Raw genomic sequence first — 24654 nt, 5'->3', positions numbered from 1 at the left:
CAGGTTTTGTATTCCTCAAACATCGTCGAAAGTTGAATTAATTTTATTATACCAAATGATCATTAATGAAATTAGATTTCCGGAATTTAAATATGCTTAATCTGGTATTCGTAATAAATTTTACTTTATAAGCTACTCATCCTTTGTTGTTTAGTCGTCCATAAAAATTTGGTTGACTCTTGAGACAACGTAGCTAAAAGAACGAAAGGAAGTGATAGTATAGTTCATAGTGCTTTCTGCCCACTAACTAAAGGTCTTCTCGTTGATTACCTCCTACTGGTTCTGCTGAGTTTATGGCTTTTTTATGAGGTAACAAAGTCCTTATGCGCCTTTCAATAATAGATCCGCTGCTCTCTCTGCTATCATAATAACCGCAGCATTTATGTCACCAGATATTAAGTTCGGCATAATGGAGGCATCCACTACTCTTAGTCCTGATATACCTTGGACCCTGAAACGAAACAGTGAGAAATTTATATGCCTCTTACCAATAACTAGTTTTTAATCAATAAATAAAAAAATCTGAACATGCGTTTCTATAAAAATCCTATTCCTATAAAAATCTAGGACATATGTTTTTATTTTTCAATGCTAAAATAACATTCATGTTATTAAACAAATATTCTTTGCAAGAATATTGTTTAATAAACTCGAACAGAATACCCAGAAGAATGTTTGAGATGAAAATCGACAAGAAGAGGTTGAGAGGAAGACCTCGGAAAAGATGGAGAGATCGGATTAGGGAAGATGTGGAAACGAAGGGAATTGAGTGGGAGAGAATGACAGAAGATAAGATTTGGGAAGATAGAAAAAGATGGAAGGCTTTGATTCACCTGACCCAACCCGAGGTTGGAACAGCGAGGAAGATACAGATTCTTTGCGATAGGCCAGCAATATTAAACTAAGCTTGTGTGATGATATTGTAGAATAACCGTAGTTTAACTCCCAAGTAAGACTAAGAATCTTCACTAAGAGTCGTCCATGTCTTAGTGACTTGTGGGATGGAGCAAGTTTGTATGGCGGGGAAAGTTAATCGAAGTAAAGAAATGTGTTCTTCTTGAAATCTTTTTCACTGAAGACGAGCATTGGTGCAAGAAGGCTTTCATATTTTTGAGGAAACAGCGTAGGACAGAAAGTCTTTTCCACTAGAGAATGACCAGCAGATCAGCATTGAGGAACTGACGGTGAATATTCAAGAAGGTAATTGTTCTCTGCAGAACAAAACTGCTAGACTTTAAACTGGAAGAAGAAATGTACTTTACTTCCATTAGCAAATTTGTGAAAAGAATATCCAGTAAATGGCAGAGAGAGAAATTGATCTACAATATAAAAAACAAGCGAAAGAAATTGCGGTATGCAAGCACTGGTCGAGACATTAGAAAACAGAAACATCTGCCATCCTACACAAACAGTGAGCAGTAAGGAGAAAACTGGCCACCCATCTACAAAATGTGGATTAACCAGAGTCCAAAACCCGATCAAAGAAATCTGAAATGTCTAGACAACAGCTTTAATTCTCCAAAACGGAATGGCACCATGATTACATGGTAATGATGTCTCCCCTTTGCAAAGAGAAAAACCTCACTAGTATAGTGACTTTAAAACAGTAGCCCAACAGAGGAAAGCAAGTTCTTTGGAAGACAAAATAAGATAATCCCACTTCGCACTGCTGCAATGTTAAATAACAACTGATTCCTGAATTGATAATGGTTACGAACGCCTTTTCTCGTGTTTATACTTAAATAATGGTACAAGGAACAGATTCTATTCCAAATACTCGAAGCCTCTCTCTCTCTCTCTCTCTCTCTCTCTCTCTCTCTCTCTCTCTCTCAAAGACTTCAATATACCGAAATTCTCGATGCCAACATAATTAAATGCATCAGAGTTTAGAAGTAAAAGGATATTCTACAAACAATATCACCTCGCCCATTGAACATTAAAATTTTTGATTACCAGTTGGGCAGCCAGACAAATCTAAGCTAATTTAACTAATTCTTCCCACAAATTCGAATACTAGCATTAAACTACAACCCAATAATCTCACAGCAGATCAGTTCCACTCCATATAATTGTTATTCCGGTAATTCTTATCAGTCTTTGATGGCAAATGGACTGAAAGTATTGTCCCTTAGAAAATAATACTTGTTATTAGTTTGTTAACGTCATTAGTGTCATCCGGAAGAAATCAAATCCTTTTTAAATTATTAAGAAACGTGGTTGAAGAACCTTGTGAGGAGTACACGAATTGTACAACTATTTGATGGTGAATTCGTGTACGCCCAATAGTACTTAGTGTTCTCATGCTTCCCTGCTACCTGCCGTATTATCACGAAGCCCGCAGAGCTAATGCAAGTCATGTAACATCTACCTAAGTACTCGCCTTAAATGCTGGTGACGCTTCAGACAGTCAATGCCCTCCTTTACAAATGGCAGCTTTAGAGTGACTGAGCTATCAGATATCACAAAACCGGATATTGATGTCAATAGCAGTTGTAACTGTTTCTCCCGGATATCCGATAGAACTAATCACACTACTATTGTCATCAGGTGATGCCAGTGATAATCATCACAGTAGTACAACCATATTAAGGACAGTGACAGTTATTTTGGATTGAACACCTACTGAAGATCGACATAACCAAGATATTATTTAATGACTATTTCAACAGACATTTATTTTTGAATAGTCTTGTTAATTACAAATATGCGGTCCACACTCATAAAATAAATCTGTTTAAAACTTGGACATAATAAATATGAATAATTTACCAAAACTAGAAGAGTCTTCTTTGGAGACCAGAGCGAAACTATGCTAATAATAATCTAATCTGGTTTAATTCTGTGAATTGCAGATTTCTTTTAACTTACCTAAGATTAGGGTCTACGACTGTTGTCGGATCTTCCGGGTCCCCCATTTTACACGTTCCTACTGGATGATGCGATGTCATAGTGAGTGTACGAGCAACACATGCCAAGTAGAGGTCGCTGTAATGTGGATAGTTCTCGCAACCTGGTACTCGGGTTTCGAATGGTTTTACGTTCAACCTTCTGAACGCCGGTGATAATCCTATTTTGAAGCTAAGCTTCATAGCTAAAACAAATAACTGTAATGAGTATTTTCACTCAGTTGAACAATTACTTATTTTAAGATTAATTCAGATTCAAATTCCCTGTTAGAAGAATTGTCATAAGAAAATTTAGCATTCGTTTCTTAAAGCATTTGATCAAAAGAAAGGTAGAAATATTGTGCCATTTCTAAGCTCTATGAAAAATGTGGGTACAATTAGGGCTGTCTCAGGAAGTCCATTTCCTGACAGAGCCATCAAAAACCGCAGCTTAAACATTAATGTCCGGATAATCAACATTCTTCACAAACAAGATTTCCCAGCATTCTATCTCCGCAACTCCAACTAGGTCACGACTCGCCGGACGTTCCTCTTCATCACGCAGCTGCTCGTTTCCCAGGTCTCGTCGACACCATAATGACGTCACTCTAACCCAGAAAAATCTTTTCTCCCAGCAGTGAAGAGCTCCACTCCAACCATCAGAACAACTAGCGTCATATCATCGGACAATTATTCCGTAGCCATGTGATCGTTCACGTGATGGCTGCACTTGACTTTCAGTCGTCTTTTTTCCTTTACTTTTTCTTTTCCCTGTACTTTGTTTCCTTGTTATGATGTAGAAATGAATCTCCAGGAATTTTTACAGGAGCATCGATAAATTATAAAATTAATTCTCGTGAACGCACATGATTTGAACCTAATACAGAAGCGTAACTACAAATTCTGGACTTTCTCCAAAATTACTGGCCCTCGTAATTCTTAGCTCCAGCATCTGTTACTGACAACCAGGGTAATCTATCAGCGTTTACTGGTGATTTGAAGTAAAATAAACTCATTATAACATTTCCCTAAATATAATAATTAACATACTGCAGCATTGAATACAAGTTAATGCAATATGAACTACTCCATCCCTAGTACGTAATAACACAAAGATTCCTCACTAAGGAGTCAGTATTGACTGCAGTAACAATTGCAGCAACTGAACAGGGATTTGCGCCCATCGTCAATGTCAGATGAATTCAGTGCATTGATGATACAGTTGGGAAAGTGCCTCTTGAAGGTTAATCTTGAAGGTACCTTCTGTAGCTTTGAGCAGAGCACTGGAGGATTTCGGAGATCTCCGCCTGAGAACCTTCCACCCCACGATCTTCCTGATGAAGTCTTATGCTATGGAGTGAGCCACCCATAGCTAAGTGTTGAGAGTGTTGCAGAAGTTGTTGTGGCGCTGTGATTTTGAGGTGGTGTAAGGCAGTTGATTCCAATTGTTGGACCATTTTAGGACCCACAATTTCAGCCTCCAAAGCTTCTTCAGGATGGACTTAGGAGTGGGAGACCAAACTTCCACGGCGTATCCCAGGATAGATTTGAAATAACAAAGGAGGAATCGTTTGATTGTTTCTTTATTCTGAGATCTTTAAAGGTCGTTTCATGTCCCAGAAATCCTGAAGCACTTTTCAGCGCGATTGCAAGACCAGGACATGTTTTTTTGTAGGCCACATTTTCGTCTTAATGGGCGAAAATCCGAATAAGAATTTGACTGAATGAGACGGACTGAAACAGAGTGTCACAGTGAGGATGCTGGATTGAAGTCTGCTTGTGCTTTAAGGGAGAAGGTATATATCTCGATTTTTCACGATTCAGTTTGAACCCAAATAGCGGCACATTAGCAGAAGAGGCGCCTCCGTAGCCAGGTGGGAAGGAGCAGCGGTGCACAGCACACGCTTCTTGATTAGACAGGGGTTCGAGCCCGTCACCACCAAATACGGAGGATGCGGAAAGCTCAGGAAATGACCACCGCATATCCCGGAGCAATATGGCCTTAGTTGCTAATGCTCCTAAAAACCAAATAACAACAACATTGGCAGAAGGGGCACAGATGCGTACTGAAGATAGTTGAGTGGATAAGACATCGGTGAGACATCGACGATATACTAGTATCGTCGAAATATGCTAAAAATGCAGGTAGCATTCATGAGTGGTAGAAATATTGCAGAAAATATCAATGCTGACAGCGACTTCTCCCCCCCCGGGGGTAGGTCGCTGCTTCACTTCTTCACCACGTATTTCGTGAAGCAGTGATTACCTTATTGGAAGGTTAGGGACCTCTTGGCAAGCAGTTTATGAGGAGTGTAGTAATGTTTCCTGCGAAACCGTTGTAGTTCTCAAGGAGACTCGAGAGGATTAATCTGTGCGGAATCAAAGGCTACCTTCCAACCCAGAAAACAACGTATACGTCTGAGCCTTGCTTCCAGGTATGAAGAGTTTTTCAGTTAATATCTGTGAACAGGTGTTTGGTGATCTTCATAGTAGTGCATAATGTATTTTGTTATGGACAACAACCATGGAAGTGCGACGACTCCGTAATTTAGCCAAGTGTCTGGGAAGACTCCCTGTTGTAGCATATTGCTGTATAATTTCTTCTAGGACAAGGAAATGAATACCTTAATCAGCTGCTCTTCGCAAATTCTCGCATTAATTGAAGCAGTTATGACATGGTGGGCACTGTTCCAAAGGATCTTTTTAGTCTGACCAAGAAGATATCAAAAAAATCTCCAGATATCTCAGCCCTCTTATGGTACCGCTCTAAGATCCTTGACTAACTTCACAAATTCAAAGAAATACATTTTTCGTGAGATATTTTCTTTCCAGATCGACTCTGGAAAGACGACACCAGTATCACTTTTATACTAGGCGAAAAGGTATTCATTCAAAGTTCACATCCCATTCTGCTCAAAAACCTTAACTTTGAAATATTCACAACATTTACATTACTTGTTAATTAACAGACAATCAGTTAATTAACATTAAAGCACATTATGGAACAATTTATAACTTGTTAAATGCAAAGTTATTTGAATTCATCCCTTCTTCTTCTTCTTCTTCTTACAGAACAGTGGGAGTTACCATGAATCATTCTAATACCAAATGTCAGACTAATGAATCCCAGAAATCTATCTAAATGGAATTTATTTTGTCCTCGGAAAATTCCTCCATCTAAAAACGTTCATTAACTCAAACCAAAAAAAGACAAGCATCCGTTTCAAATCTCCTAATTTTCTGTGGCTATTACACTTAAGGATGAAAAACTTGTAAAGTAAATTATCAGCTGACGTACTGAGGTATGTAAATCCCTCCAAGTCAAAGGTTCTAACTGGTATCTATAAGGAGAAATAAACAGATATTAATAATAAGATTTCTGAGTGATCGCAAAAGTGCCTATTAACTTCAGCATGGTCATCCTTACACGCAGAACAATTCGATCCAAGTGAGGGAATTTTAATTGAATCCTTTTTTTTTTGGTGTTTTTTGACAGTGCAACAGTAAGATCAATGAAGAGCAAAGATCGAACATCCTCGAAACTTATGATTTGTATATTATTGACAATAATTTCGTTCAATCATAAAAAATAATAATAATGTACGTTAGTTTTTATCAAAACTTGCCTTCCACTAAAGTCTCCAAGTCGTCTGGATGGTACAAGTAGTTAGGATCAATAAGAGGATTGTCAAAAGGATCAATCGAGTGTAGTTTGATACTTCCTCTACTCTTTGGTCTCAGTACAATAGGAAACATGGAGTAGGTGTCTTTAGATACATATGGAGAGTAGAAATGGTCCCATATCTGGAACAAAAAAATTCGGGTTTAAAAATGTTCCTGTAGAACTACTCCTAACAATAACAGAACAACTTATGTTATCTTTCTTTACAGAATAACTTACTTTATCCGTTATTCCAGTTGTTTTCTTAAATGTCCCCCAGTCAGATGCTGGAGGACTAGACACAAACTGAATTTCTGCCTCCGGCAAATCATCTGAGATGTCAAATGTAGACGTCTTGATGAATGCCACTCCTTCTCGTCCTGCAGGCAAAGTAAGGGGCCCTGGAATAAAGGATAACAAGCATTGAATCTAAAAAAGTTCTTTGGAAGTTGAAGCAAACAAATAATTTAAAATCAAGTTTAATTTTCATCTCTTGAAGCCAAAGAATATCTAGGAACTTAGCTAGGATAAGCCAGTTGGCTTATCCTAGCTAAGAGAGTGATGAATTAATTAGTTTTTCCTAAGGCCACGATGTCTTGTTTCCGCTATTGTTGGTAGGTTTTTTCTGTTATTCATTGTAAAATTACCATCTTCTCCTAAGTCAGATTATGCAATAAGTAAACATTTGTTAAATGTGTGCTGTATCTGTAAGGGGTAGCTATTGAGGGGTGGAATGAAGAAAAGAAGCCAGTCCGTACAGTTAATCCAATGTAGCGTGGTAATAAGAACTCGTGGATTGGCAACGTTGCTCAGTTGAGTTTAGCTTTAAATTCGACTGAGCGGCTGTGTTTGAGGAGATCTGAATCCCAGTAGAGTTGACCAAGGACACTAAACAATACGCTAAGCATTTGTAATCCTAAAAACTGTGTTCACTTAATGACTCCAATAGATCTGTCTTGTTCAATGACGTGCGAAAGTATTTTCCAAAACTGTTGAGTGGGAAACTAACTCCTGCAAAAGGAATATACTGATATGTACTCTATTAATTATGTTTACCTTTAAACTCTTTCAAATACTTTTTAAGGTTATCCGTGTGAAAAGCTTTTTCTTTTTCGGTGGGCAACGAATAAGGTTTCTCTACAGTGAAATGGATACCGGCCGTGGTCAAATGGTCTTGAAGATTAAGTCCCACTGGTAAATTTGCAATGACCGGAATCTAAAACAAAAACGATAAACAAGGATAAGAATAAAATGAATAAGAGAACTAATTTATTTTAGAAACTATGTTAATGAATAACAGATCTTAAGAAAGAAAAAAGATTCTTTATTTGATATTATGATATCAAATTGATGATTTACGAAATTTCTGTTAAAAATTGTTTTAAATCCCATGAATTAAGAATGTCTTCATTCCACTTCGCGCTGCCGACTTTACAAAAGCCTTGACCTCAGCAAATGTGTTAAATATACATACATTTTTTTAAATATACATTTGAGATAAGAATACAGCATAAATATTAACTGTACCAAATCTAACTTCCTTTCCCTAACATTATACCGTTAACGTACGTATTATTGACATGTTAAATTTCTTACAGCTCTAGCAGCGGCCTCGATAAATGTCTCCTTTTACCATAGGCCCATCCTGCCCAATGTCTCTTTCGAAATTTCAGAAAAAACGAAAGAAAATCAGAAGAATCTTGAACAATTTTGAAAGTCCTTCTGATCCATGGAATATCTATCTCTAGGTGACACACAATACAACTGTTATTCCGTGTGACACATTTCAAAACTCTTAAACGATGGGTGGGGAGGAACACCCAACGTGTCTGTCCCCTAAAACTAGGAACCGGCAGCATATTCGCCGATATAAAAGATGTGCTAAAGGTTTAAGTCAATTTAGAAAGATATTTTGTAACTAATTATGTTTAGAAAGTTTTTGTAAAGATTATATAAAATTCACGCAGCTCAATAGAAGTGATTACCTTTTCCTTCACACGACATCAAAATGACACATCGAGGCGGATGTCGGAGAATAATTCCCAAGTCAGCAGTCTCTCTAATATTGCACTGTATGGTTCTGCTCTAAATGCCAAGTTAAGCAAGCGTTTCATGTATTGCCATCGCATAAAAACCACCAGTCTATGAAAATCACAAAGTTTTTGTAATGTTGATTTATACTTTGTAAAAGCTATGTAAGCAAGTTCTATCATGAATAAACGAAGTCATCACACTGACCACTTATATTGTTATTTAATATCATTAAACTATTTACTATCGTGATGCTTCTGGACTCCTTAAATCTTGATCAATTACTTTCTATGGGCATTATACCATATGTTAAAATTGGATTGATATACAGGATTCAACTTATCTTCATGAACTTGGACTTTGGTGCAATATTTTTTCTTGACCAAGGTCATTTCTCTCTTTTCTTTTAGGGTCCTGAGCTCGGGGTGAGTCCAAGCTCCACAGATGACACGCCACTGGACAGACTTCAAGAAATACATTTTCATAATTTCAACCAAAATTATTTAAGTTTTAAGATAAATATAAAAGAAGAATATAAGAAGAAATGCTTATTTCGTATACGCACCCCTAGCTGTTTCAGATGACTCTTTGGGCCAACTCCTGACAGCATTAACAACTGTGGCGATTTTATGGTTCCAGCCGAGAGAATTATCTCTTTGATGCCAGTTATAACATGCCATACACCAAGCCAGAAAAACTTAACGTCAGTGGCTCTTTTGTAGTCATCAATTAAAATCTGCAAAGCAAAGATATTAAATATAAATTTCATACGTAAGTTAACCTCTTAGTTCTAGAAATAAAAAAAATTGGATTAATATCGTATGATTTCTGCAGGGTATGTATAAATCAGGGAAGAAACAGCAAGGGGTCTTGTCTTACGGATGTAATATACGGTGAGAGACACTAAGTTATCCTGAATAAAGATTAACTTATTTTATTTAACTCTGCCTCCCACCGAGAAATTTCTGTTATAAAATGTTATAAAATGTGCCTTCGTTATAAAATGTGCATCATGTTTCTAGATCAACACGTGCTCCTAAATATACTTAAATTTGCATTTTATTTCATACTTTTAAATGTATGCATTTATTAATTCGAACAAAACACAGTTTGTTTTGATCCTTCGAATATTAATCGCACATATTGCGAACCTTAAAGTCCATCCTCAGAAAGGGCATGGCATTCGGTTGGACTGAAAATATTATTGAAGGCAACTAAAGTCCATGAGATATCATTATATCATGTTTAATCTGGATGTCGTCTTATGGTCGGTTCGAATGTTCTAAATGTGTTGAAATAGAAGAGTTGCTGGAAGCAAAACCTCCAACCGTGAGAGAGGCTATAGTAAGAAGAAACCAACAGGCGGCAGTAGGCTTCCATCTTCTTCCTCATTCCTTAGTATGAATGATCTTGAGCTGCCTGTTGGTTTTCTATAACTAAAACTACTTAAAGATCTTTTAGAGTTCCTATAGAACCGAACTCAGTGCAAATAGAAGACAACTGCCCCAAAGGGACACCTAATGACATGATGTAATGCAGGTTCAAATAGACTATGCAGTGAAACGTTTATTTTTAAGGTATCAATCTTAATTAGTCATAATAATATGACTATGTTAAGAGGAACGCAACATAAGCAGTGTACAGTATTTATAGTACGAGTATTTAATTTTTTTCTGATGTTTTCAATATTTTTTAAAGAAAGGTGTCAAAATGATACCTTTGTTACATAGGCTCCGACTACCACGTCAAGATTCCGTCTTCTTTTTACAGGCTGGAGATAGGCCTTAGCAGTGCTGCAACGCTTACCATCTCGGACAGCTGCTTGTGGCACTGTAAATCCTATAAGACATTGACCTCTCGTTAATCTCCAGGTTTATATTTTCGGTATATTAATTCCCTTAATAGTCCTGTATTATTAAGATTAAGTTATTAAAAAAGAAATATATACATACGTTTCACGCCATTTAAAGTTTGTCGTTCAACGTCCAGTGAACGACAAATCATAACACGTGCTTATACTTTGCTGATATTTTGTGGACTCCGCAGGCCAATCGTACGAACACGATCAACCATTTCCTCAGAGCTGCAGTTGCGTACAGATTGGTATTTTGTGCATCCCCTCCATCTTGTCATCACCAAAAATCAAAGTTCATTTTGTCATCACCAAAAATCAAAGATCATCAACTCGGAGTTGTTGATCTCTTTCATATGAAACTTTCTGTGTGGTGGTATACGCTGTTACCGTTGTGAAGAATGTTTCAGAACATCGGAACATACTCAATCGAATTTAGGTCTGTAGATCCGAAAATATCCTCACTTTGAAGGAATTCGTATAAGTGAATTCATTGAAAAGTCATACATGGGACTCCATCTGGTTCCGATACCACTGAGCATTCGAGGTCCTCCTCTTCCAAAGACTTAGAGAATCCGTCCAGAATATATTTCAAGTCTAAATCTCAACTCAGCTGAAAAGAGAACTTTGGCTCATCGTTCTTAGTTTCCGAAATTGCTGAGAGAGTGAGCTGCCTAGCTATCATTTCCTTTTGGCGTTTCTCTGTTGGGGCCAGATTGCGAGTATCGTAAAATGTTATAGGTATTGTCCGATCTTGAACTCCATACTGAAACACCCCTTTTGATATTGTTACTACTATAATCTTGACATTAACATTCTTGACAAATTTAAAGTTATGGCCACCTCGGCTCTCTACTATCTTGCTGCTTGGAATCTTCCAGAGTTCACCTGTAAGTTTTCTCATTATGCAAAATGCAATTTATACAAGTTCTGCACTCAATTAAATTAAAAATGGGTGGAACTGTTGCAGCCCACATTATTTTGCATATTTCGGATCTTCAGATCGTAAACTGAAATCATATTCCAATTTATCATATTATATTACATTAAGCCGTCCTCAATCTCATGTAAAAATTCCATCAATTAAAAGAAGAACATGGTTGTAACTTAACTTTGCTTCAAATACACTTCCGATCATTGAACCCGCAAATGCACTTCCGATCATTGAAATTGTATAAAAAAAGAGATCAAAATGTTTAAAAGTTGCAGTATTTTATAGTAGATACTTACCTAATATAGATTGTCCTGTGTTACCTGCAAGGGGATATCCTAAGTAATTAGCAGATTCCAAGAAAGCCTTTCCTAGCTTACTCAAGAAAGATGGAGTGGATACAGTGAAGGGCCCCTTGGCAGCCAGATAGCCTGCATATTGACAAAATTATTCCTTGTGACAATCTAACAAACAGATCTGAGAATCAAGATTCATGTAACATTTAATTCACTTACAGTTGATACTGAACTGGGCGGTATTCATTATTTAGTTTATTTAACAAATCAACATTTTAAAAATAAATTACATGCATTGTGTTCTAGTGTATTTTGGGACACGTCAAGTGCGGAAGTGGCCCATCGAAAATATAGACAGCAGCACCATTTTAACCGTTTCATCTCATCATTAATTTGCTCAGTAACCTCCCCTTCATATATTTATGTATCACGTGATTAAATTGATTCTCAACTGCATTAAAGCTTGAATTCTGTAAGCCCAAGTCGAACACTGTTTCAACGAACGACCACAGCATATCCATACTCTTATTCCTAGAAGGTGCACATTGTCTAATCTCTTAATGACCAGCTGGGAAATCCAAAAAGCCCTATATGCTAAGAAACAACTGGAAATCGTATTCCTGGACATACAAGCAGTTTTTGACACACTTTGCACAACAGAGCTTGTGAAAAGTTTGAAACATTACTTCAGAATCAAAGAAAACCTACTTGTTATTCTAAATCAACTTCTTAACAGCAGGAAAATTCTTATCAAATATAACCATAGATTGGAGACCACCACGAACTCTGTCGGCATCCCACAAGGGAGTTCTTTCCTCATGGTTCTTTGCTACTGCTTTAGAGTCCTTCCTTGCGAAGCACCCAAACTTACTCTCATCTGCTGATGATCTCAAGATGTTCGTCACATCAGATGATCCGGCAAAAGTTGATGCAGTCGCTTTTGAAACACAGAACGTCCTGGTTGAACTCCAGGATTATCTACGATTCTCGGGCTAAGTTGAATCCTCAGAAAGCAGCTCAAATGAGCTTCACAAAAAGAAGACAAAGAATGAAATAACACTCAAAATCAACGGAATCGTCACTGAAAAGGTTCACTCTCACACCGATTTGGAATTGAAGTGGGATGACAGACTAACCTTCAAAGACCACCTCAATATGGCAGGCAGAAAACGCTCGCAGCTCTCTGGGCAATCAGACAGGAGCTGGTCGGTCTTACGCTTAGAGGGTTCTTCTTGGATTAAGTCCAAAGAAATTTGATCCCCCCCGTACCGTTCTATACATCTGTGCTTTGGTCAGGGACCTTCTCTGCTCAACTCAAGAGATTTCTTGGGACAGAGTATTAACACCTGAGATGGTTAAACAGGGCGATGGGCCACCCTTTTACCATCTATCGAAGCGTGCTGTACGCAAATCTCGGTATGAAACCATGGTATACCATCATCAAGGAGAGGAATCTGAAAACAATGGCACAACTCCTTTGTGGCCGAATGGATTCACCTGACATATGGGAAGTGACGACAGTCCCTCGGACCATCGAACGAATCCGGTGCAGTGCAACACCTGCAATACCTCAGTGTTTCCGGCGAATACGTTCGAACCATATAACTCCCTGGGAATTGAAGGGTCAGCTTTCTGCAGCTCGAAGCGCTACAGACAGGACATCGTGAAAGAAGCGTATAAACTATAACTATTGACTGTACCAGCTTAAGTTTTGAAACTTCAGTGTCTATAAATTGTTGTAAATACAATGTGTTTTCCTTTCTTTTAATTGAATCAATGTAATTGCCTTGAATATTTATAATGTACACAGGAGCGGATTAAGGTCGGTTGAGACCCCGGGCGCAGAAGAAAATATTGGGCTCCTTAAAAAAAAGAGACAGGGAAAACAAAAATACATGGTAACCATTTTTTTAAATAAATAAAAAATATTATGTGCTATTAATGTTTTATTTCCAATAAAATTTGAATATAATATATGTATAATATAATTAATAATAGCATAATAATAATCACAAAATTTTGAACTAATATGTTAAACTAATTTGTTGGGGTTTTGCATGGGCCCTTCAGATGTCGGGGCCCAGGGCGCGCGCCCGGTGCGCCCGCCGTTAAATCCGCCTCTGAATGTACACCCCTATAGCCAATCTAGGTTGTTCTAGGGGTGCCCACTGATGTGGAAATAAAAAAGATGTTAATAATAATAATCATCATCCCGCACCACAGACCGGACATAACCCTTATGGACAAGAAGGAAAAGGCTACCTATCTGATTGATACAGCGGTATCCAACACGGGCAACCTGCAGAAAACCCATGGGGAAAAAATCAGGAAGTACACGAACCTAAGACAGGAGATCAAGGAGATGTGGCATATGCAACAAGTAATGACCATCCCGATCATCGTGTCCACCACAGGTATGGTACCAAAGACCCTACATAACAGCCTAGCAGCAATAGGTCCTCGCAGCGAACACCTACAAGGAACTCCAGAAAGTCGCAATCCTGAACACCTGTAGGATAGTCAGAGAGTTCCTCGACCAACAGTAATACCAGACATAACAACAACTACCCTGTGTACTTGGTAGCAATACCCGTCATGAGGTGGAACCCCCAATCAGAGAGAGAGAGAAATAATATAAGAGCAGCAATAATAATAATAATAATCGCAACTGTTAACACCTTCGTTGTCCAAGTCAGACAACTAAGGAGTAATCGGTTATATCGCTGCCTTATGTTATTCATAACCTGTTTTGGTGCTTCCAGTTATTATAAACTGTGTCAATAAAAAAATAAAAAATTCATAAAAACATCGGACTGAGTCGTTGTTGGGAGTATTAGCAACTAAGGTTACTCCGTGTATATTATGTATAAATTGTGTGTGTTCTGAGGTCGAGTTTCTGTTTTACTGGATGAAAAACCCGAGTTTCAGAGATAAAAACCATTCTACCCTCACCCGAGACCGACTAACTCAGCAACGTTGTGAAAAAGGCCCACGAAAATTCCTCCCGTCATCGACGAGATTCGAACTCGGGTCTTTTCAACCCGGTATGGGGAGAACAGTTATCCTACCAACTGTGCTAACGATGAGGGCAGGTCTGATTTTGCCTTGTTTCCGAGTTACACCAATTTTTGTATTTCAGTTGCTTGCATTTATAGGAAATGCTCAAAATGACCACTTTGCGCCTGAATACAAGCCTGCAAACGCCTCATCATCGACCTCCTCACCCGATCAAAAGGTGTCTGCCGGATTTGCTGTTCTGGTTCTGATGGGTCTACCACCATCTGAAACCCGTTTTCTAAATGAACCAATTTCCGCAAGACGTTTGTGTATTCTCTGAAATGTCTTCTTATTTGGTGCATGACGATTAGGAAAGTTTTCTGCACACAGATGCCTTGCCTCGTCTGCATTGCATCTAGTAACTCCATACATGAGATGCATGTCTGCCACCTCTCGATTTGAACGAGACTTCATTATCACAGCATATGTACAGTATCAAAATGTAGTGAGCTAAGCTAACTCAGTTTGTGGAAAGAATTGCTGGAACACAAAAATGGCCGTGAGTAGGAAACAAGGCGAAATCAGACGTATGTTTACAGGAACTGTTTTTTATTGTTTTTAGATCCTAAATCCGTCCCTGAAGTGGAGCCTTCATGTTATGATACACCCTGTATATACGTACATACTCCAGAGAGTCCAAAGAGTAAAAACGTGTTATTCAGCATGTTTCATGTTAGCTGTGCTTTCAGGATTCAAACTTTTAAAAACGCTTACAAGTGGGCCAGTGGGACAGAAATTGATGGAGTGAGTGAACCTATACTAGCACATCACACCCACACACACACACACACAGACACATGACACGCAAGGCCAAGAATTAAGAGCTGAATACGGGAATAGTCATAAGACAGAAAGGAAACCGAAAGTTTACTATTAGCTTATCTCGTTCTTTTCTTCATACTTTAAATATTAAGAGGAAGATAAAGGAAGTTCAACAATTTTGTGATTCAGTAATGTCCTCTTACCATTAGGTTTACTCAATCCATTTAAAGACTTAAACACTTCAATCGAGTCTTCTCGCAGGTGTTTAGTTTCCAAGCGCTGCATTTGTAGAACCGAAGTTTTTCGTGGTGAGCCGTACCCTTTTGCGTCCTGGACTAACCCGGTTGTTCTTCTCTGAACCCGCTCACTTTTTTCCATAAATAATTTTTGTTTAAGCGTAAATGAAACACTTTGAACCACAATAATTTTGAGCCTTCTGAAATTTTAGAAAGGAGAGGCGGAGAGTTCAGAGCAATGTAATATATGATAGCCATGCAATAAATAGATCAAGGGCAAGCTTGGTTCAATAATCAGTCAGCATATTCCAAGGATAAACACTCAGCATCAGAGGAGTTTTAAGAATTTGGATTTTTAAGATTTTGAATCTCTAACCCTGCTGAGTTGTTCGAAAAAAACTCAGTTTGTGGAAAATGCACTATGCATTCCCAAATAGATCAACAGTAACCGATCTTCTGGGGACCACTAACAAAAACAAAATCCTCAGAGCATTTGAAAACAGAGAACAGGCAGTCATCCACCGCGATTTAATCAGCATTCAATTCTTTGAACGTTTCTCTTCTCAAGCTGCTTGAGAACTACTACCAGATTGAAGGCGTCACTTTGGCTTTTATATCGTCCCTACTTTGTAATTGCATAGTTAAAGTGTGCACGGATAATAGCCAGTATTTTAAGTGATCTCTGTTGATTTTTCGCAGGCTTCCTCTTCCTCTTCACGGTGCTAATTGCAGTTATCCAGGAAACCTTGGATACCTTGAAGTATGCCGATGACTTGAAGATTAACTCACCAATCAATATCCTCAATAAGCCATGCAAGCACTCAATGCTTTGTTCTCATCAGTGTCCATCTATCTCAAGATTTCAGCCTGCGCGTCTATCCTATTCACGCCACATCCACTCCCCAAGTGCCTTTTTATGTTTAACTTCCCTAAAGCCAGAAACCATAATCTACCCACTGAAACAGCACCCAAACAATCAGCTACCCTATCTTGGAAGGAGTCTCCATCCCACTTGTTCAAAGCTACATGGACGTAGAGCCTGTTTGATCCAAAAATTTCGTTTCAGTCATCATGTAGAAATGCTGCTCACAAGAGATGTGTAAACAGCACCTGCAGCATGTAACTGATAGACCCAAGAAGTTCAGGTACATTCAAAACATTACCAACTCCCCTTTCCCACTATCGTATGCAGGCATTCATCATCAAACTAGTGTCACTTCTGGGTATTGGCTCCTCAAATGGGCTTTCTCAGGCTCAAGTTACAGACTCAGCTATGACTATCACTGAACTAAATTTTCCAAGGCTCCCGTGGCTTATTGAAGAGAGGCGAGTTCTAAACTTCTGTCTGTTTTCATTCCCTCTCCCTCCTACCTGCGCCCAGAGGATCTCCCAGTGTCTCATCTTTCGTTAACTCCGCAACTGTTCAATCTCCACGCCCTTCTTCACTTGTGCGACCGATTTCTCCCACAGCAAATGCTCTCGTGCGCCAAGGATCTAGATATCGATCTGCAGAGGTTTGCCCAAGATCACGTATATAGATGAGGAATACTTTGTGACCGTCGCCCAAGACTATCACAGCCTTTCCTTGTGGTCTAATAAGTTTATATACTCAGCCTGTCTCTTAAGAAGTAATCATATTGTAAGAACCAAATTCTTACACTTATCCTAAGGAATGTTATGTTATAAATATTATAACATAACAAGAAAAAAAAATTATATTTAATATATAATTTTTTTTTCTTTATATTATATCCTATATAATATTATTTACATAGGATGATTTTCAGCTTAGATTGCGATCGCTCTGTACCGTACAGTTAAGTAGGGGTGGATTAGCGTAACAACGGGGGGGGTAGCTGAACAGGCCACAAAAGTACAATGGGAGTACCGTAAGGCCAGTTCAAGTCCCTATAAACAGAAAGTGGGCAGCTCTTTGGAAGAAAAGAACAAGGGAACCGACTCCCCCTTGTGGAGAGGAAGAATTTTTAAAACTAAGAGGGTGGAGGGGACCATGGATGCGGCATACACCTGTGGTAATGGCTAGCCGCTAGATAAAACTAACCGACTCCTTGAGCACTTACTGATTTCAAGGAGCGGTAGAGAAAAAACAGAGTGGACTAATAGCGGTAAGTGAATAGGAATGATCACAAAGAAATATCCGGAAGTTTATCGAAGCTTCTAGAAAGTTCGAGAAAGTCGGATGTTTCTCCAGGAAAGGGAAGGGCCAAGAAAACGACGGAAGTGGGAGAGAGAAAATGAGAATATAGAGATGATGAAGAACGAACTGCGATTGGATCAGAATAGAAGGGGTGGCTGGAACAAAAGGAGATGCAACAGAAGAGATAGGGAGTTAGAGTTCCAGTTTTTGACAGTTTGGGAGTTTTTGGAAGTTGGAGAGTTCCTGTGGGTGTGCTTGAGTGATGTGCGGCCGGAAAGAAATCCCGAGAAGTGCCTGGAGAATCGCTGGAATGTGGTAGTGGAAATTGAAGCAGTTTGTCGCAAAGAAAATTCGTTAGGCAAGTTCTGGGAGAGGTCAGCCGCAACGTAGAAATAGGAAGGAGATGCCCTATGAAAGATGGAAACACATATGCTGGAGCTGAGTGATAAGGATCGAAAAGTCTCGGTATAGAAAGATAAGGAAGAGTTATACAGTCTGGCTTCTCGATAGATAAATAAGGAGAGTCCTGATAATTTTATTATGCACCCCAGTATCGTCGAGCTGATCAGACGCCCAAAGCGGGCCAGAACAACCCATTTATGGAGAAAATGGGTGAGTTCCTGAACGAAGGAGAGTTCCTGTAGATGAGCAGCAGTTCCTTAGCCGATGACTAGTTCCAGTAGGAGTCTGATGATGCCCTATATTGATGATGATGGCCGCCCTGAGCTGAGAAAAAGGTTATGTAAAGAGTGATCCCCTAAGCTGTTATGTAAGTACCAGATAATAGTTTTAAGCTTGAATTGAGGGAAAGGACTTTAGGAAATGTCTTTATTTAGTTGATAATAGATTTGGTATTGTTTAGCATAAAAGGAAGGAAAAAGTTCATAAGATATAGATATATGTATACTTCATCACAAAGATAAGTTTATTAAGCAAGGAAGATTTAGATGCATGTACTCGAGACTAGCGTGTTTTAAGTTGAGATTATGTTCTATGCACATGTAATTATTTTGGAAGGAATAATTAGAGAAAGATTATAGCGGGGATTTATAAATGAAGGGAAATACACATATAGGTGTTATGCTCACTGCTGTAATCCCTGTTGGGAAGTTTAAATTGTTAGAAGACAAGAGAATGTTATGAGATGTAACGTAAACTAAAGAAGGAGAAAAGGCAGAAAGACATGAAGAGACATGATATATGAGTTATGATTATCATTACATCTTAGCACACATATAATGCTATTAATTAACATAATCCCCAAACGATGATGTATGATATATTCTTTTAATGTACATACTGTGAATAAACAATATTGTATATGTTTATCGAGTGTAGAATGAGTCATTCTGAATACTCAGCCAGTCCAGAGGAAACATACACGAACTACTATTCTCCCAGAATCTGTGATCTTCTGTGCAGTATACAAGTCAGGTGTTAATGTGGAGGTGGGTAAATTAGGGGGAAAATAAACGGGGAAATACAAAGTTAAGAGAGGTGGGTCTGAAAGTGCAAAGAGATTTCTTGATATAAGAAATTATAACATATAATAATAAATAAGGAACACTATCCCCCACAAAATTCACCATTTTCAACCCCCACAATATCTTCAAACATTTTGATCCTACAACCGGCATACTACTGATCCTCCGATCCGAGACCAACTGGACGGTTCCTGTATGCTAATTAATTCCGACATATCCTACAGTTCTCCTGTATACATCCGTACTTGTCTGCTTTGATTGGCAATTCGCCTGGCTAATTTGCTCCCATGGCAAGGAATGTCTGTCATTTATCATATTTAGTTTCATTTTTCCACTACAATAAAGACACTTCTTCAATCTGAACTAGGCAAATCGCAGCTTAGCATATCATCCACAACCACCCGCTGGCTACAGGCAAACTTCCGCACAGCAAAACCTGCAATCATCCCTTCCTCAATTTGAATTTATCCACCTCATGTGTACAGTGTGAGCAAGAGAAAGAATCCCATGAGCACCGAGCTCGCTCAATTCATTCTAAGCCTTAAACACCTCACCCAGATCACCTGGCAGTTGCTTAGTCTCCAGACGCTGCAATTTGTGGAATTGAAGTATTTCTTGCTAAGAGCACACTTTTGTTTTCCTCACTAATCACTTTGCCCATCTCTGCACCCTAAAATGAGGGTACCCCAGATATGTATGCAGTATATGTATGCAAAAGGGATAATCACCACCTTATAGGTACTAGCAAAGTTACTAAATATCTTTTAGTAACTTTGCTACTGCAAAGTTAAAATAACTTTTTCTACTGCTTCAGAACAGTGCGTGACGAAAGAGTTTAATCTGAATAATTTTAATTGGTCGATTTTTCTGGACTTATTGTATGTTGAATATACATGTATAAAGAGTGCCCGAAGCATTCAAGAAACGGAGTTTCCCTGGAGAAAGAAATGTCAAGCGCGTGATATTTTCACTACTTTTAAGAAATATCGAGGTGCTGGAAACTAAATAAGCATTTTTGTGTGAAATATAATCAACCTAACCTTCCGATGCTTTCTTCAATTCTCGGTTATCTTCCGCTTTTAAGAAGTAGGGCACAACATCTTCCCAGCTCCATCCTTTCGCGCCATTGCGAGCCCAGTTGTCGTAGTCTGCCCTGTGACCTCTGGTATGTATCAAATAACTCAATATGCTCGATCCGCCGAGTGCTTTACCTTGCGGCCACAAACTTTGCTATAAAAGAAATGTCAGCCATCTTAGAATTGTGTGTGTAATATTATTTTTTCCCCAGTACAATAGAATTTTAATAAAGATTTTTACTTTCAATTAAGTAAAATTCGGATTAATAAGACTTTTTTTTTTTATTGAACAACCCATACACAACACGAAACTCATTTTCAATTCATGGTACAATAACAGTAACATATAATTATCATAAATAAGTTAAAAGAATAAAACTGTTCATCATTTGAACCTGAGGTGGCGCTGTACAATTTGGAGTCGTCTGCAAATAGCGCTACATTGAATATGTGAATGACTACGAAGGTCATTTTCATCGATGTTAAAAGTAAGGTGATAGTGAGAATCTTTGGAATTTCAGAGCTTTTGTTGTTCACAAAAAAGTTTTTAAAATTGGTCATTTAGTAAGAATTATTTTAAGCTGCTTAGTCAACATTCTTTCGCGCTGTATTAAAACCAGGCTAATATCTTAAGTTGATTCGTTAAGGAAGAATAATAATCAGACCAGTAATGCTAGGAATCCATAAATGCATTATACATTTGTGGCTTAAAAATTGGGAAAGAAAGCCTTAAATCAAATTAAGAGTTGTCCAGTAATATTTTAGTGCTCGAGAAACAGTGGAAACATCAACGAGGATGCTTCATTTGACAATAAATACGAAAGAAAAACTTGATTGAAAATAATTTATTATTGTATAAATATTAAATGGAAACATCACTTGGTGCGAAGAATCCTTACCTGATTTTCCAATCCGAGACAGGAGTGTTTCTGGGGAACAGTTTTGTACTGCCAGTCGAAATTGGTCATCTGTAATTGTGGAGCTAACAAAGGGACCTCACTCACCATATTTCCAGGAATACCCCTTTCCAAAAGCAACACAGTTGTTCTGGGATTCTCAGATAATCGATTAGCTAGAATGCAACCAGCTGTTCCAGCACCCACTTAGGATTCACAAAAAGAGTTAAACCGAAAAAAAAGTATCAGTAATGCATTTGAGAAATAATAGATCCATTCTAAAAAGCATTTCACACATTGAACATGATACTTTATTCGTTAATGACGAAAACAAGTTTATGCATGATTACCTCAGTCTGGCTTTGACCACGCGTTTCGCACAATGACATTTTATCTGACACGTTGCCCGCTCCTTATTTTACGTAATTTGGAAATCTCGAAAATCGTGAGGCTTCAGCATAGTATCTGTAAATCGCGTGTGTTCTATGGCTGGTTTGCCATATTTGCAGGAGGGAAAATCGTGTGCAGAAAAAAACTATGCAACGCTCTCCAGACAGCACATTTACAAATTAAATAAATAGCTTTAATGTTGCAATACCGTGCTTTTAAAAATTTATTTAAAAATATTTTAAATTTATTAAAGCTGTTTATTAAATTCGTAATTTATTAAATTTATTTTAAAAATTAATAAACAGCTTAAATAAATTTAATAACCAGCTTTATTAAATTTAATAAACAGCTTTAATAAATTTAATAAATGTAATAATTTTAATAAATTACGAATTTAATAAATGTAATAATTTTAATAAATTACAAAATTAATAAACAGCTTTAATAAATTATTTTTTTAAAAATAAATTTAATGAATTGCGAATTTAATAAACAGCTTTAATAAATGTAATAATTTTAATAAATCACGAAATTAATAAACAGCCTTAATAACTTTAATAATTTTTAAATAAATTACAAATTTAATAAACAGCACTTCCTTAAAGAGAATTAATTTGTTTTGCTGTCCCCGACAATTGTTTCAACGGTACTGCTGCCTCACCATTTCACATTCGAACAAATATTAGAAGTATACGTCCATTAACTATCCTACACTTACATGAAAAATTTTCTTTATAAAAACTTTTTTTTTCTAAACATTATATTAATTTCCCTCTTATGGTTTCATAACGACTCGTCTGAGTATTGCACTATAAATAAACCGCAGTGTCAGGAACCATTGCCTTTTTTATCATAAATACACCAATAAGTATAATAAAACATATATTAATAAAGTATTTCAAACATAATATGACGAAATGCATTTAAAATTGTTCATCTTACCTATGATATAATCGTACCCCTTGTCAATGAGGCTCCTTGACACGTACACCGCATTGTCTTCACCAACTAGAAGTATCGAAGTCGACAACGATACAAGAGCAGCTAGAGCTGAATACGGATCAAACATTTTTTGTTATTAGAAAGGAGGAAATGAGAGTGAAAAATGACCGGTGGCCTAAGCGCAGCGCGCGAGCACGCGTGCATGTACAAGTAGCTGTGTTTTGAGGTAGTAGAGTTGTATGGATAATGGTGTTGAACTTCATATATCTAGCTCGTCTGCGCAGATGGGGAGAGTCGGTGCTTTTTTTTTTGTTTTTAATACTGTTATGTGATTTGTGACAAACAAGTTTTAGTAAAGTAGAACTGCGAGCGCCTTTAGGGTATTCTGTAATAAAGTAGTATTACAGAACGCTGCCCTGCCTACAAATATTAAAAATCACAAGGAACAGATGTCATGCCATCAAATTAAGGTGTAATTCAGCGTAAAAGGTTTACAGAAGTACAGTGTAGCAACAATCTCACGCTGGAAAGAAAATGGGTGTATGTTTTCCTATCTTTCTTGCCCGAAAGAATCCTTTTTGAATACTAAATCAAACGTAATTTGTATGCAGGACGCGATTCTTACTGAATGATTTTTGATACTGATCGCAGAAAACCTAGTTTACAAACTTTCCCTATCGTCATAGCCCATTAGTATCGTAGGCAACGAGCGTATCTAGTGATGAAATTGCATTTGAATGAGAGAAAATGAAAGGTATCCAAGCACGGGTCTGATCATTTAAAGAGACTGGAGCGCAAGTTGTGCAATTTTTTTTTAAACTATCGGAGCCTTCTTAGTATAATTCTCTACCATTTCGTTGCTTCTTTTTGCTGCCATCGTCTGCTTCTTGTTGCTGCCATCGTCTGCTTCTTGTTGCTGCCATCGTCTGCTTCTTGTTGCTGCCATCGTCTACTTCTTGTTGCTACCATCGTCTGCTTCTTGTTGCTGCCATCGTCTGCTTCTTGTTGCTGCCATCGTCTGCTTCTTGTTGCTGAATTCAGTTAAAAACTAACCAGGTTCAGTCTGAATTAGAAAACTGACCATTGACCATGGACCTAGAGATGACTAGCGTGTATCCAAGACCACGATCCAACGAACTCTCCTCCAGATGGACGCCCGGTCAAGGTATCCAAGTCATCGTCAACGACGCCTAAATTTTGCATCTGAACAGCATCATTGAACTATTCATGAATTCATATGAAAAATTTCAATAGGAAAAGTTACCTTTTCCGATGAATTATGTGTTTCCTCCTATGCCGTGTGGACAGTAGATGGAAGTTACAATGATAAACTGCGGAGCGAAATCCCTCCGATCTTCTGAACCACAGAAACAGACCGGTGGCGTCAGTGTTTTGGTAGGGGCTGTGTTCTTGGAGCCCTCGTACCCCTAGACCGCACTCTGAATGCTAAAATGTACCAATCCATTGTGGTTAATCAGGTACACCCGTTCATGGTGATTGTCTTCTTTCCCGGATGGCATGTTCCAGTAGGATAAATGCGCTCTGCCACGTTGCCAGTATGTTTCGAGAGTGGTTCGCAGAACCTTAGTTGCCGAATTAGCCGGATATGAATCCCATAGAACATCTTTGGGAATAGGTAAATCAACAGATCTGGCGTTCGGGTCCTACACCATAGACTGTTGGATGCATTTCTGGCAACATGGTGTGTGGTACTTTTCGCAACGTTTAGAAGCCTCATAGTCCATGCTTCGTCGTGTGGCAGTAGCAGAAATTGAGGTAATTTTAACTTATTACTTGGAACACCGTTGTAATTCAACACCGATGTACTCTCACGCCTGCATTCAAGAAGTTTATTTAGTTTCCATTTCACAAACTATTATGCCAAATAGCAGGATGCTATACAGTAGAAAACAAAGAGAAAAACGACAGACGCTTTCTGAAATTTTTAACATACCTGAGTTGAGTATTAGTACGAGTGACATTGGCAATGTCCTTGG

General features: G+C 38.1%; 1 protein-coding gene across 1 annotated transcript; it reads right to left on the bottom strand.

Annotated features, from left to right (window-relative positions):
• Positions 1-154: 154 nt before the first annotated feature.
• On the bottom strand, positions 155-22784 carry LOC150075013 (glucose dehydrogenase [FAD, quinone]-like). The gene is made up of 8 exons (XM_090389039.1): positions 22658-22784; positions 21329-21531; positions 20394-20583; positions 7603-7674; positions 6787-6947; positions 6512-6689; positions 2869-3091; positions 155-451 (listed from the first exon to the last, which is right to left on the bottom strand). The coding sequence occupies exons 1-8, from the start codon at positions 22782-22784 to the stop codon at positions 322-324; spliced, it is 1284 nt and encodes a 427-aa protein (XP_090245165.1). The 3' UTR covers positions 155-321.
• Positions 22785-24654: the final 1870 nt, after the last annotated feature.

The sequence above is a fragment of the Mastigoproctus giganteus genome, chromosome 14 (genome assembly GCF_048544385.1).
Source record: "Mastigoproctus giganteus isolate SK-2022 chromosome 14, ASM4854438v1, whole genome shotgun sequence".
Lineage (NCBI taxonomy): Eukaryota > Metazoa > Arthropoda > Arachnida > Uropygi > Thelyphonidae > Mastigoproctus > Mastigoproctus giganteus.
Note: the sequence above shows the minus strand (reverse complement) of the source record. Positions and strands in the feature narration are given on the sequence as shown.

Coding starts and splice junctions, on each gene's coding strand:
- LOC150075013 (XM_090389039.1), bottom strand. CDS start 22,784: ATGTTTGATCCGTATTCAGCTCTAGCTGCTCTTGTATCGTTGTCGACT. Junction 20,584..21,328: donor GTCTCGGATTGGAAAATCAG/GTAAGGATTCTT, acceptor TTTCTTTTATAG/CAAAGTTTGTGGCCGCAAGG. Junction 6,690..6,786: donor CAACTGGAATAACGGATAAA/GTAAGTTATTCT, acceptor TTTTTGTTCCAG/ATATGGGACCATTTCTACTC.